We start from the raw sequence: 16,067 nt of genomic DNA on the forward strand, positions 1-16,067 counted from the left end.
CTTAAGGTCACTCATCTTCGCCTCTGTTTGATGATGCTCTGTTTGGAGAGTACCCTTGGTTTGGGTAAGATGGATGTAGGTGCCAGGCTTCTCGTGTGTTTGCTTGGTCCTCTTATGTCTACTTCAACTCTTGGCTCTGCATGTGATTTTGTGTAATGAAGAGTATATGGACACTGATCAAACACAAGCTGTGACACTTCAAAAAATGGAACCCGTTTGTACTGAAACAGCTTGGTAAATGCCTGAAAGTCGTAGAAATCTATACTCTTCATCTGAATGATTTCATATGGGTTGTTCCTGTTCACCTTCAGTAAAATGCGCAAGAAAGACAGTGGGGAATAGAATTCAGACATTGCCATTGCCTTTTCAATATGGCTGTGCATATTGTCTACCTCCTGCACTGCAGAGTGGCCTGGAGTAGAGTATTTCATTGTTATCTTTTTAATTTGAGGATGCCTTGTCAGGAAATCTGCCATAGCAAAGGCTATTATGGAATTTCTGTTCTGAGGCACACCACTATCACTCCATGTAATCATCTCAGTGGCATGTGGATGATCACGTACAACGCGTTCTAGTATTTTTATTAGTGCACTTGCAACATCATTTCCTCCCCTACCTGACATTGACCCTGTCCACAAACACAGTAGCCTTTTTTAGTCTGCGAACAGTAAGCAGTAAGATTATACAAGTTAAGTTTCCGCTTGTAGAAAAAAGAGCTGATTTCAGCACGTGGACATGAAATAACATTCTGTAGGTCAAAACAGACTGTTAGAGTATCTTTATCCTCTCTGTCTTTTTGGTGCCCTTGGCGCATTGCCGTCTTGTCAGCTATATGTATCCTTGAAACATTGAGTACCGGTACTGTCTTTCTTAGCTGGCATGACAGTAATGTGACTCAACAACAGGAAATGAACTGATGTGTGCTTTTACCTGCTCTTTTTGATTTTCATCTATGCATTTTTTTTGCATGCTTTCCCCTTGCATCTGATTTTAGCATGCTAGTCATCTGATTTTTCTTCATGTGTGTATTATACACCGGTTTCTGGCTAATGGCAAGTGTGCCCAGATAAAACTGCTTACAGACTCTCACCTTTTCACCCTCTACGTTTAGATAGTACTTAAATGAGTAGGTACGCTTTCTGTGTGGTTCATCACAGGTTTGTCTTTCTTTTTCTGTGCAGTCTGTAGTCATGGCTATAAAGTCATATTTCCTGTTTTGACTCAACTGGTAGAACTGTGTAACGCATTTCTCCCTTTCAGCTGGGGTTACTTTCTTTGCACATTTGTATTTACATGACATACTACAGTTTTTCAAAGTTCTCACTTGTTTGGCAGAAGCATTTTTATTTGCAGAGTTGACATGTTCCTTGCCCACCTGATAAAGTCTTTTGCGGGTACATGCTTTCCATGTTGAAGGATTTGAAACAGGTCTCCTCTTTCTTCTTTTCTGAGTTTCTTTAATTTGTAAACTGGTAGGTGCAGTCACTGGCTCCACTGGTGCGGTCACTGGCTCCAGTGGTTTGTCTGATAAGACCCTAGGCCCTGCTGCATCTACCTTGTCACCTGCCTGGAGAAAAAAATACATATTTAAACATAATATTTAAATGCAGAATGTAAAAAAATAGGAATGCAATAAATTCAGAAAAGTTTCTTATTATTAGCTCACTATCTCTGTAGCTCAAAACTAACCAATTCTGACTGACTGACTGACTGACTGACTGACTGATTCTTACCTTTCCTCTCTCTGTTGTTCTCTGTCTTGGTATTACTGGACTGCTTGTTTCTCCCTCTCTCTCTAAAAGTCTGATTTTACATTGCTCTTTTACAACATTGCTCCTTCCCTCTTCTGCCTCAGTTTCTCTCCCATTCTCTGATGATGCTTTTTTCATATTTTCTTTGCCTGGTGCTCTCTTTCTCGTTCTCATGCTGTTGTTTTTAGCATTACTTCCCCCCTCCTGGATACTTCAGGTTCATTACAAAATAGACAAAAAAATAATATTGTTTTTAGCATGGTATATTACTGAGTGGCTACAATCATTCTGAAATCATTTTAATACTGAGGTAACTACTTAACCGTCCTTTCACGTTCACATTTTTACATAACGATCATAACTTTCTGTAACCGCACTATTTTGAGTAGGATAGGTTTGTTTGTTTTTTTTCCTGAACCTTTTTTTTTTTTATCTTCGTGCTTGCCTCTTAATATCAGGAACTATACAGCTAGCGCTGCTGGCTAGTGTGGTGTCTAACTATGAAAACAATCTCCTCAGCAAGACCTAAAACAAAACGAAAAAAAAAAAAGACTGAACTTGCCTGGAATTCGGGCTGCTGACCTTGACAAGATCGTCAATAAAATTGCCGATCTTGAGGTTTCTTAAAAACTTTGCGTTGCGTGCCATAATCCTCACAGATATTTTGTATCTGCGATCTTTCCTGTCAAAGGAAAAGCCAGCGACACAACATATAAAGTTGATCCTGATTGGTCCTCTCCAATTATTGGGGAAAAAAAAAGGAAAAGTGCTAGTATTAGTTGGTTAAGTGCTGGCGAAAAAGATGGGTCTTTAGATGTTTCTTGAAAATGAGTAAAGACTCAGCTGAGCAAATTGAGATTGGGAGGTCATTCCACCAGCTGGGCGCAGTTCAGGAGAAGGACCGTGTGAGTGATTTTGAACTTCTTTGGGATGGCACCACAAGGCGTCGTTCACTTGCAGAGCGCAAACTTCTGGAGGGCACATAAGATTTAACCAGTGAGTTTAGGTATGTTGGTGCCGTGCCAGTGGTCGTCTTGTAGGCAAGCATCAGTACCTTGAATTTGATGCGAGTGGCTACTGGTAGCCAGTGTAACCGGATGAGGAAATGAGAGTAACATGAGCTTTTTTTGGCTCATTGAAGACAACCCTCGCTGCTGCATTCTGGATAAATTGCAGAGGCTTGACAGTACATGCAGGAAGGCCCGCCAGGAGAGCATTACAATAGTCCAGTCTGGAGAGAACAAGAGCTTGGACAAGAAGTTGGGTGGCTTGCTCTGACAGGAAGGGTCTAATCTTCCTAATGTTGTATAAGGTCGTTGTAGCAATGTGGTCTGTGAAGCTTAACTGATGATCCATCACAACTTCTAGGTTTCTGGCTGTCCTGGAAGGAGTTATGGTTGACGAACCGAGCTGTATAGAAAAGTTGTGATGAAGCAATGGGTTAGTTGGAATCACCAGGAGTTCTGTCTTCGTAAGGTTAAGCTGAAGATGATGGTTATTCATCCAGCTAGAAATGTCACTCACACAGGCTGAAATGCGAGCAGCTACAGCCGGGTCATCTGGTTGGAATGAGAAGTAGAGTTGGGTGTCATCAGCGTAGCAGTGATAAGAAAGCCATGTTTCTGAATGACAGATCCTAATGGCGTCATGTAGATGGAGAAGAGAAGTGGTCCAAGTACTGAGCCTTGAGAAACCCCAGTAGCAAGGTGTTGTGACTTAGAAACATCACCCCTCCAAGACACACTGAAGGATCTTTCAGAGAGGTAGGACTTAACCCAAAAGCAGCAGACAGGTCCAGTAAGATGAGTGCTGAGGATTTTGAAGCTGCTCTTGCCAGTTGCAGGGCTTCAGTAACCGAAAGCAGAGCCGTCTCAGTTGAGTGGCTACTTTTGAAGCCAGATTGGTTGCTGTCCAGGAGGTTGTTCTGTATAAGGAACATAGAAAGCTGGTTGAACACAGCTCGCTCAAGTGTCTTTGCAATGAATGGAAGAAGGGATACCGGTCTGTAGTTTTCAAGAAGTGCTGGATTTAGAGATGGTTTCTTAAGCAGTGGGCTTACCCGAGCCTGCTTAAATGCTGAGGGAAATGTTCCAGAGTGAAGAGAGGAGTTGATAATGTGAATAAGCGAAGGTTTGACTGAAGAAGAGATCACTTGAAGGAGGTGAGTGGGGATCGGATCAAGTGGACAAGTAGTAGGATGATTGGACAGGAGAAGTTTGGAAACGTCCATCTCTGAGAGTGAGGAGAAAGAGTGTGTGTTGGTCATTGTGAAGTTGTCGTCAGTCTGCGGTGTGGAGAATTGGTCACTGATGGTCCTTTTCTTATTTGTGAAGAAAACTGCAAAGTCGTCTGCTGTAAGAGTCGATGGAGGAGGTGGTGGTGGAGGCGGATTAAGAAGAGAAGAGAAATTTTTGAAAAGTGTCCGAGCCTCACAACAGCTGTTAATTTTGTTGTGGTAGTAGGATGTTTTAGTCGTGAAGACATTTGCAGAGAAGGAAGAGAGGAGATACTGATACACACTGAGGTCGGTTGAGTTTCTTGATTTATGCCATTTCCTCTCTGCAGCCCTGAGTTTAGAGCAATGTTCATGGAAAACCTCGGACAGTCAGGGGGCAGATGGGGCGGTGCATGCTGGTCTAGACAACAGTGGGCAAAAGTTGTCCAAGCAAGATGTTAAAGTGGAGCAAAGAGTGTCTGTAGCACTGTTCGTGTCCAGAGCTGAAAACTGAGAGAGTGCAGGAAGCGAGGATGAAACCACAGAAGATAGGCGAGATGGAGAGAGTGAGCGTAGGTTCCGTCAAAAGGTAACCAGCGTTGGAGTGTGAGGCACTTCAGGAGTAAGTGCTAGGTTAGCAGTAATGTGGAAGTGGTCTGAGGTGTGCAGTGGAGTAACTGAAGAGTTGTCCACAGAGCAACAGCGCGTAGATGAGGTCCAGTTGGTTACCTGATTTGTGAGTCGCTGTAGTAGACACTTACTTGAGATCAAATGAGGTGAGCAGAGTTTTGAAGTCAGCAGCCTGGGGTTTATCTAGGTGGATGTTGATGTCACCAAGCAGTACCAGAGGTACATCTTCAGGAAAGTTTGATAGCAGCACATCCAACTCCTCCAAGAAGTTTCCCAATTGACCTGGGGGACGATAAATGACCACAAAGAGGATTTTAACAGGGTGGGTTACAGTAATGGCATGTGATTCAAATGAAGCATTACCTGTAGGTGATGGTTGAAGATCAAATCTCCATTCTTTTGATATAAGGAGACCAGTACCTCCACCCCTCCCAGTGGTACGAGGAGTGTAGGAAAAAGTGAAATTAGTGGAGAGGGCTGCAGGGGTGGCAGTGTCTTCAGGTTTGATCCAAATCTCAGTCAGTGCCATGAGGTTGAGACCGGAATGGGTAGCAATAGAAGAAATGAAGTCTGCTTTGTTAACAGTAGACTGGCAGTTCCAGAGACCAACTGGGATAGAGAGCCTAGTAGTAGAGGTCAGAGGGACAGGCCGTAGGTTTGTCAGACAGGCCTTCCTGCGGTGTACATAGCGTGCTCTCCGAGTGTTAGTAGTGATAGTAAAGATCTGAAAGCACATAGTGACTACAAGTGTAAGAAATTAGTATTCGAGAACAAGCTATACAAAAAGTAAAGAAAGACGAGAAAAGCAATACTCAATTGCCCTGTCGGTGTCCTTGCTCGGTAGAGTCGCACAGGTAGAGTCGATGGTCTTTACACTCGTCAGTCTTCACATGAGGCGGATTCAGGGCTGCAGCGACTGCTGCCGTGGTGAAACCTACCGCTTTTGTATTTGCCTGATTACCTGTGATTGAAGTCAGCTGGCCATGCCTCACTATTTAGCAGACCGAAACTGGGCAGTCCCACGATAGGCAAACGCGAAACCAAGCGCCACTTTCAGCACGTATTTACCAGGGTAAGACACACAATTTAAACCAAAACTTTCCTAGCAATGATGATCACACAGTAGTTTAATGAGAAAATGAGACAAAACACTTACAAGCTGCTGTCCTTCTCTGTTGCTCGGTTGATTCTTCTGACAATTGCTTCCAAAACAGCGAATTAAGTACGTGTATATATATATATATATTAAAATGAGCTATATTTATATATATATATATATATAAATGAAATGGAATGGTCTTCCAACAGTCTTGAAGGAGTTCCCCGAGAGATGCTTAGCACTTGTTGGCCCTTTTGCCTTCTGTCTGCGGTCCAGCTCACCCCTAAACCATCTCGATTGGGTTCAGGTCCGGTGACTGTGGAGGCAAGGTCATCTGGCGCAGCACCCCATCACTCTCCTTCTTGGTCAAATAGCCCTTGATGCCTACAGTGTGACTCTACAATTTTCATAGTCATGAAAATAAAGAAAACTCTTTGATTGAGAAGGTGTGTCCAAACTTTTGGTCTGTACTATATATATCTATATATAAAACAAATTATATTGACCTACTGTAACTAAAATTAAAATGAAAGCTGAAGATAGAAAATAAAAGCAAATTCAAAATGTTAATAATTACTATAATAGTCTATTAATAATACTAAAATTGTTACAGCCTCTCTACTGTTCTACTTGTACATAACCAGCTGACCACAGATTTTTAAACCGACTGATTTAAATGCTATTTATATGCAGATCTGTTTATTTCTTCTGTTCAAACTGCAGTCACTTTTGCTAGCACATTTACACTAGTTGTCATAGTACTGGGGCAAACTTGCGTAGGTTCACCATGCCTGAGACTTTAGCAATACATGTTATAACAACAACTGATTATTTTCCTTAGGGAAGAGTATCCAAATCTGAATTTGCTGCAGACAACAGTGTAAGGAACAGAAAGGGTGTAATGCCCAGGTAATGTTCCGGCGTTAAGCAAAAAGATATGACCCCTGAAAGAAGCATTGACTGGTGGAAATGTGTCCGTGGGACTTTTCAAGAGGACCGTTACCTTGCTAACGTCAATTTGTTTAAGAAGGGAAGAACTTGACATGCTCTGTGAACTTTACATCCTTAACAAGAATTAAAATTGGCTGAAAATGTACCCACTCTCAGGCCATCCAAGATGTAGATGAGTTTGTTTCTTCAGTGGATCAGAGCTGGAGAAATGTAGCATTACATCACTTGCTCACCAGCTGATAAAAACATCACAATAATCCACACAACTCCAGTCCATCAGTGAACATATTGTGAAGCAAAAAGCTAGTCCATAATCCATAATGAAACGAATGAAACTTAAAAAAGCAGTATTACAGATAGAGGACTCTATTTGGCCAGAAGTGATGGTTTGAAGTTAAAACTTCTTAAATTATGAATTTGTTTCTTACAAACACACAACTTCACAAGACATTGTGTGGATTGCTTGTGGATTATTATGATGTTTTTATCAGCTGTTTGGACTCTCATTCTGACGGCACCCATTCACTGCAGAGGATACATTGGTGAACAAGTGATGCAATGCTACATTTCTCCAAATCTATTCTGATGAAGAATCAAACTCATCTAAATCTTGAATGACCTGAGAGTAATTTTTGGTTGAACTATTCCTTAAGGACACATTAAATTCCTGTTGTTTTTATCAATCCCTCACATTATATGAAAAATAAAAACAACAAGACCACTTAAGTTGGCTTGGATCAGGCAAATGTATTTCATGTTCAAACTGCAGAAAAATGTAAAAATGGATTTGAGTTGCTTTTGTGTTCATGAACATAAATAATAAAATAGACAAATAATTATGACTACAGAGAGACATATTTTGTTTTATGGTATTTTTAATTCCACACACCCATAAAAAAAAGCTTCTAACCTTTGACCCAGCATCTGAGGCTCAGACTAAATTTAGTGGGAGCGCTTCAATAGCTCAGCATTTGCTTCATAAAAAAATTACTCACATTTTCAGCATTTCTATTAGCGTCTACAGATGGGTGGGTGAACAACTGCTTTTTATGAGCTTAAAAGTATCCTTTTTTACAGTAGGAAATCTATAGTAGCAGTTACAACAAACGGATTAAAAATAATTCCCTCAAAATCCCAAATCTGTGTGATATCTTGATGATGAAGTAAAGATAAATCAAGACTTAAATGGGATAAAAGACAGGAGGAGGACAGTCAAAGTAGAGCACACATGAGAACAAAAAAGAAGTAACAGAGAAAATGAGAGAGTATGTGGGGAGGTTGAGATGTGCATGGGTTGGGAGACGGCTGAGCTCCCGCTTTTACAGCACATGTAGAATTGGAGATTTGGCTGTGGGAAGCTGTACCTGCCTTTTCGCCCACAGGCCACCTGCTTTTGCGCTCGTGTGTGCCATGCTGTTTATGCAAGCTGAAGCCGTGGTTCGGGATGAATTCTAACATCTTTTGATTCACTTCAGACTGAAACTGATGAAAAATGGATGGGTTTATGCATTGGATAGAGCTGGGAAACAAAACCAGTCCACCAGATAAATGTAATATAATTGGGTTTAGTGCAAATGGAGACGCACGAACATCTCAGTGTGAGCGTAGGCTCGTTTCTGAAAACCCATTAGCATTTTACCAGCCCCCAGGATGAGGTTTGCATCACAGATGTGCCGAGTCATGCACCAGCAAAATGTGCAAGGCCTGCATAAAATGATCTTTTATTCCCGCTGCTCAGGCTTTTGGGACTGGCACCCGTCCCAGTTTCATCCACCCTGCATCTAGTTTATTCAGGACACAACTGCGGAAAGGTGTGAGAAGAACTTCATCTCCATGGGCTTATTACATTAAGATGAAAATATATCATGATTCCCCAATACACCATTGGTTTTATTGGTTTCCCAGTTGCATCGACGAGGAGTAGTTCACATCAAAAACTCCAAATTCTGTTGTGATTTACTCCCCCTGGATGCAGTTGTGGGCAAGAAATGAGTTTTGGGCGAGGGCAAGAGTGTATCAACTGAATATCGAGTTTCAATTTTTGTCTGTTCCTCATGCTACATGACTTTAGAAGACATTATATATAGTGTATGAGCTACTTTTTCTTTTTTGTTCTTTTCGGAGCTGGTGGTTTTCTGACCAGAACTGCATAACGTTTCTGCAGTCATTCTGTCTTTTGTGTTCCCTGGAAAAATATCATGGAGATATGGAATGAGTGAATAAATAATGAGAGAATTTTCATTTTCGTGATTATTGAGACACGGCACAAAAGATGTTCAACAACTGTACCTGCCGTTAAGTTTGAAAACGTCAACACTCCCACTCAGAAATGAATCACTAGAATGTTCTTTACACAAACGCTCCATTTTATTATTTATTTATTCATTTTGAGGGGTCAAGCGCATAAGATGTTGAAACCCTATTAGAGTGTGTGTGTTTTTTCTTAACAAAACTGTTTGGGCATTAGAAATTGTAATGTGAAGAGACCTAATGAATTAATCCCACCCTATTAAAATTCTATTATTTCTTAAATGTATTTTCTATTATATCTCATGGGAACCCTGTGGGATAGAATTAGAAGTTTTGTCAAATCTGATATTACTAAGGAATATTCTTTATTTTAGAATAAGTGCAGTGTATTAATATTAGTTCTAGTCTTTTAATAGTCTACAGATTTTTTTAAATAGAATCTCACTTGGAGTTCAGTTTATTTCACGTGAATATATGGGAAAAGGAGAATCAACAATGTCACAAAAGCTATCATTTTAGGTATTGTATTTCATATGTCTCCAGTGACTGATATCCTGAGCTGTCTGTTAGTAGTCGAACAGTGAGAGACTGATTGAAGGGTATTTTTGCAGCTGCTCTTAAAGAGGATGAGTTTTGGCAGCGATTAAGGAAACCTGATCTCAGATCAGAATGAAAGCGCATCTTCCTCCCTGAGCGGCCATCAGTGCGTCCTCGCTGCAGCTATTAGTCTGTCATTACTACTGTTATTGCAGCCGGGGGACGGGGCTTTTGGCACAGCGAGCTGGCACTCTCCACTTTCTCCTCAATACTTTCCCTTCCTGTTTTGTCTCTTTCAGCAAGCTGCCCAGCTGGGCCAGAGCTGTGGTTCCCAAAATCTTCTATGTGACGGAGAAAGCGTGGAATTATTATCCCTACACCATTACCGGTAACTACAACTACTTACCTGCAAGCACACAGTGCCATTGTAATTGCTTAAAATAAGAGTTCACCCAAAAATAAAAAATGGCTGAAAATGTTCCAAGATGAGTGCGTTTCCTCACAGAACAGATCCGGAGAAATGTAGCATTGGGTCACTCTGCAGTGAATGGGTGCCGTCAGAATGAGATCCTAAACAGTTCAAAACTGACCGGCATATATGTTTCGGACTGTTTTCTCCTCTAAAAAGTGTTTGATCAGTGCATATGTCTCTCTGGATTCAGACAAGATTACTTTTTAACCGGAGGAAGAAATAGTATGTATAGAGGACTCGTATTTAAGTCGGAAGCAGCTTAGTATTTTCTTGATGGATTTGTTTCCTAAGTCTGAATCTTAAGGAGCATCTTTTTGACACCCTGCATTGCAACAGTTATTGAGCAAATGCTTTAGAAATTACACTAAATGGACGGATGTGTGCGTGCATGATAAACACACACACACACACACACACAGTGCAGAAAGAACTTAAATTCCCTGTAGAACTGGAGGTTTTTTTGTGATTGAATGTTTAATGGCTTCAAGACTGCCATGTGTTTATTGCCATGATCTTTAACATGAAGTCTCTCTCTCTCTTTGTCTCCCCGTCATCTTCTCGATCCTCACCATTGGCTCAGAGTATACAGTAAGTATGGCTTCTTCTTCTTCCCGTATTTATTTGCGTGCTTGAAACTCAAAACCAAAATCTCAGAGACAATTCCAATGCTCCAACAAAATAAATATGCTATAAAACACACTGGTTTCATTAAAACGTTACATTTTAATATGTAGCATTACATTAGAACAGTAGGTACTTTGCACTACCAGTTCTGTAGAAAGACATGTTTCTATGCTACCTTTGCCATTTATAATGGCTCTTGCTCTTGTTTAGCATAATAGATTCGTTGTGTTGATGGTCATTAGAAGTGTAGCAGGTCAATGCTAATAATGTTTAACACAGACAGACACTCTGAGGGTACTGATCTCCCACAATGCACTGCTCTCTGTTTGACTTTAATTAAACTATGAATGCTGGGTCATTAGTGTGTGTTTATGTGCGTCTTTGTAATAAATGTGTAAGTGAGACATTAGACTTACTTTACACAAGTACACAAACACTCCCATAAAACCCATTCATCTCCTGTGCTGAATTTCAAACAACATCACCATTTAAATGTTTAAGGTTGTTTGGATAATAAACTTAAAAAAAAAAATAAAAGAAAAGAAATTAACACTTTTATTCAGCAAGGACACATTTAACCACACTTTCCACAAAAATATTAAGAAAAATCATGTGACACTGAAGACTGGAGTAATGATGCTGCAAATTCAGCTTATTAACATCACAGGAATATATAACATTTTAACATCTATTCAAATTGAAAACAGTTATTTTAAATTGGAATAATATTGAACAGTAGCGTATATTTAAATCGATATGGCGTGTGGTGTGTCTTATGCATTTTATGTTTATTGGAGTGTTATGACGTTAGCATAGCAACATGCTAACACCAAATTTCATTGGAATCAGTAGTGAGTCTCGTCTCCTGTGTGTTTCACATGAAAAGCACTATTTGTACGGAGTGTGGCATTGCTGTTAAGAGTGCTTTCAATCACTCACCATTTCTATTTCAGCTTCTATTTCAATTATCTTGTCTATGTAGGCAGTTCACATCAAGCTTCTTAGGATTCAGAACAGAGCTACAGTGTCTGGAAGCTGATTCCCCTTAACCACCAGCCATGTTGTTATGCTATCCCAGAATGCACTTATGTTGTTTTCCCTTTCTGTGCTGCAATATAATTAGAGTCCATTTGAAAACTAGGCAGACCAGGTGTCTTCAAGCTCCTTGGAGACCATATTAGGTTTCACGGAAAACCTCGTTCTTATTCGAAGGAGCAATATACATTTTAACGCCTCAGGACTCCTCTGAACCTTATGAATATATTGAAGGTATAAGGTATTGGGACCTTTAGGGCTATTCACACAGAATGTGTTTTTGCATGTAAAAATGGAAATGCGCTGCATTTTTAGAGCACTGTGTCATACAAGAGATGCTACAAAAGACATGAGATCAAATCGGTGTCCATTTAGCACATTTAAATGAGAAAAACAATGAAAAAAGCATCATTCTGTGTGAACCGGGGTAATGCATTACAACTAAAACGAGTTACGTAATCAGATTACTTTTTCAAGTAACTAGTAATGTAACGGATTACATTTTCAAATAAGTAATGTAAGTTTTCCAGTTTCTTTACTGACAGCTCTTCTGTCCCCGTGTTAGCATGTGGCTTATTAATTTAAATTTTGGTTTTAAAGAGCCCCTTACATTTGCCAAAAATAGAACTTTTGGGATTTTGTTATTACAAAAAAAACAACAACATATCAGCAAGACCAGCCCTGGTGACAAAAAGTTACATAAAAGTAATGTAATGGAGTACCTTCCACAAAAAGCAACTAAGTAACTCAATTAGTTACATTTTTATGCATTACTTTTAAAAATAACTACAGTTGTTACATGGTCTATAAAACGGGCGTTCCCCCATTTCAGGAAAGCTGTAGCTACACTTATCCAAATGGTGTTTTAATATGCATTTACACTTAAATATATATATTTCAGAATTTAAAATTATGTATCTGAATTGCACATAAAATGTCCCTCCATTTGGATTGAACACATTAAGTTTATTTGTTTATAAGTGTGTTCAGTACAAATAGATGGAATTATATGTGCAATTCAGGTGCATGAATCTTAGATTAATTTTTTTGAGTGTCGCCTGGAAACTGCTGAAAGTCAACAGCAGCAACATGACAGGTTGGTTTAAATGAGCGGTGGAGACGGCTGGAGGATTAAGGCTTAACTTAAGCTGGACGGCAGTCAGTGGATCTTAGAGTGGCTCTGCGTGCCGTATCTGTACCTAGAGATGAATGAGAGAGCTCTTCATCAGAATACTATTATCATAATCAACCATATGCCAGGAACAACAGGAGGCAAACTGCTCAGATGAAAGCAGTGGATGACGAGAAAATCCCAAAGGATGAAAAAAAAAAAAAGAGCACAAAATGGAAATTTCTGACAGTCACATTTCAACTCTGTTTGAGCAGCATTGAAAATTACTCATTTATTAGCTGAATGATTATATGGACTATATATATATATATATATATATAATTTTTTTGTCCTTGTGTTAAGGGAAAAGCTTTTTTTTTTTAAGAGCTTGACTATATCTTAGCTTCTTTTAAACCATGAGCTACAGTCTCAAAGAGCGAGACAGCTCCCTAGGTTTTGAAACAGAGCTGTAACTCAACATCGCCTTGAGGGTTTGCACCCATAGATCTGCTCTTTGTTCTTCTCCTCGATCTTTTGCCCTTCCCCCAGTGCTACAGCACTTCCTCCCTCCATCATTACGTAACTCGACTTCTATTGATCTCCATAGCAATTGCGGGAGCAGTTCTTAATCTAATCAGGCAGCAGTGTTGGGTCTCGGAGGGGCTACGGCTTCAGGACGTGTGGGAAGGAGGCCAGGGAGGCTGTAAATCCAGCGAGGCAGGAAAGAGCTCATCATTACAGCAGAACGTCAGGCTCATAAAACACAATCACACTGAAGCGCATTGCCCTGCAATGCACCAGATCTACTGAGAGCATGCTTGTAGTGTGTTCATGAATGAGGCTGGGTCGACGCTTTGACCCCTCTTGATAGATGTCTGAAATTAAACACTGGACTAAATAGAATTAACAGTCGCATTTTGTGTTATTTTCCCTAATTGTCTGTTGATGCTAATTGTCTGTTGATGCATCATATGTAAAGGTAATAATCACTAAAAGTAATAGTTCACCCAAAGAAGAACATTGGCTGGAAATGTACTCGCCCTAAGATCATCCAAGATGTAAATGAGTTTGTTTCTTTATTAAACTTGGAGAAATGCTGCGTTATGTCACTTGCATCCTCTGCAGTGAATGGGTGCCGTCAGAATGAGTTCAAACAGCTGATAAAAACATCACAATAATCCACAAGTAACCCACATGGACTCCCAGCCCATCAATTAACTTATTTTAAAAATGAAAAGTTGTGTGTTTGTAAGGAGGAAATCCATCATTATGATGTTTTTAACCTCAAACCATTGTTTCTGGCTAAAATACAAGTCCTCTGTTCATAATACATGCCTTCTCCAGTGAACAAGTCATCTCTTCTGAATCAGGAGAGAAATATGCACAGATTAAGCAGTGTATACATGTAAAAACTGTTCTAAAGTAATAAGTCAGTGGATTTTGATCATGTGAGAGTACAACAGGGAATGGAGTTTTTGTTATTATGGATTATGAACTTGCACTTGGTTCCAAATACATCAAGTATCCAAATACTTTCTAATTCAACACATTTTTTGACACATTTAACTTTTTTCCTCTTCTTTAGTGCTCTTTCCTGCCAAAGTTTTCCATCCACGTTGAGACAAAGTATGAAGACAACAAAGGCATCAATGACAATGTATGTATACTGCATGATTTCACTATTCCTGGTCTTTTCTCAATTGTCTTTCATCTCTAATTCTTTTCTTTAAAATGTGAGCTTTTGATTGTGTGGAGTGAGAGAACAGATGAAAAAAAAAACTAACTAGAAATCCCAGTCGGTTCTCAGATTGAAGAACATTTTGTGGCATCACTAGATTTAGTGTGCTTATAAAACGTTGTAGAGTTGTAGGTCTGCCCCTGTTTGTTTATTACTTTTGATTAAACATTCATTCATTATTAAGGGAGTATTTCACACAGAATTGAAAAAATAGCTGAAATTTCACCCTCTGGCCATCTAAGCACCATGAGTTTGTTTCTTCATCAGAACAGATTTGGAAAAATGTAGCATTACATCACTTGCCCACCAACGGATCCTCTGCAGTGAATGGGTGCCGTCAGAATGAGAGTCCAAACAGCTGATAAAAACATCACCATAATCCACACAACTCCAGTCCATCAATCAATAATATGTGCAGATCAAGCACCATTAACAAGTGGAAAACAGTTTAAAACAAATATGTTGCTGGATTTTGATGTAAGAGGGCAACTGCGTTATTATGGATTATGGGCTTGTGTTTTGGCCAAAAATGACAATTGAAAGTTAAACATCTCATTAATAGATTTGTATATTATAAACATGCAGATTTTCACTTCAAAAGAAGTTAACTGATGGACTGGAGTGGAATATGATGTTTTTATCAGCTGTTTAGACTCATTCTGACGGCACCCATTCACTGCAGAAGTGATACAATACTAAATATCTACAAATCTGTTTAAAGAAGAAACAAATTCATGGTCTGAGGGTAAGAAATTTTTCAGCACATTTTCATTTTTGGGTAAACTATTCCTTTAAAGGGATCATTCTCACAAAATACTTGTCATTGGTTAGTCACTTGGCTTTCAAGCTCTAAAAAAGTACATAAAATCAACAGTATAGTAATCCATATGTCACTCACAAATCTCAATCACACTTGTGCATATTCATACACCTTTATGATGCATTGTTGTAGTTTTAGTGCTCAACAGAATCTGGAGCAAAGAGCAGGTTTCACATTCTGATAAGCATCTATTTCACTGAAGAAAGAAACTCATGCTGGTTTTAAACTAAATGAGGTTCAACAAATGATGGCAAAATATCTGAAGCTTTGGCTGAGCTATTTCGCTAATATATACTGGAAGCTTTTCAGACTTTTTGACTTTCTTAACACTGTGTGAATCTAAGTGGAAGAAACCCATTAGCCAAAAGCCACTTGAGATTTCAGATGGGATTTGTCCTGGAGAGATTTCTGGGTGAGTTTGACTCTCTAATAACGCTGGCCTGCAGTCAGTCTGAGAGCTTACATGCATCAGGATCGTTCCAGTCTGTCTGAGCCAGCGCCGCCCCGAGCTTCTGTTTGGGTCTCGGCAGGGAGAGAAATCAGTTGTACAGAGTGATGGGATTAAAGTACTGACAACCAAAATTATAGCTCAAATGAACTGTAATTAAAAATGGAAATTGTAAGGTATTACAATATTATGTTCGGAGAAAATATCTTGGAATACAAAATGTTGTATTTTCGTACCATAGTAGCCTACTGGAAAACAAGACAAGAAAATGACTGATTGCAGACAAAGTGATTGAATGAAATATGAATGTGCTTGTGGCACTGTAAAGGAGAGGTGTAGGAGCCAGGTAGCATCTGTTGGGAGCTTGTGGGGTGCTGGTTGGTTCG

General features: G+C 39.6%; 1 protein-coding gene across 1 annotated transcript in view; it reads left to right on the plus strand.

The window, feature by feature from the left end:
• Positions 1 to 16,067, plus strand: part of LOC132148859 (cytoplasmic phosphatidylinositol transfer protein 1-like) — a 95,522-nt gene that overhangs the window by 68,774 nt on the left and 10,681 nt on the right. The window contains exons 3-5 of the mRNA XM_059557604.1: positions 9,733 to 9,821; positions 10,486 to 10,493; positions 14,261 to 14,332. Of these exons, the coding sequence (XP_059413587.1) occupies positions 9,733 to 9,821; positions 10,486 to 10,493; positions 14,261 to 14,332 (169 nt within the window). The remainder of the gene's footprint in view (positions 1 to 9,732; positions 9,822 to 10,485; positions 10,494 to 14,260; positions 14,333 to 16,067) is intronic.

Source organism: Carassius carassius, chromosome 9 (assembly GCF_963082965.1).
Source record: "Carassius carassius chromosome 9, fCarCar2.1, whole genome shotgun sequence".
Taxonomy (NCBI): Eukaryota; Metazoa; Chordata; class Actinopteri; order Cypriniformes; family Cyprinidae; genus Carassius; species Carassius carassius.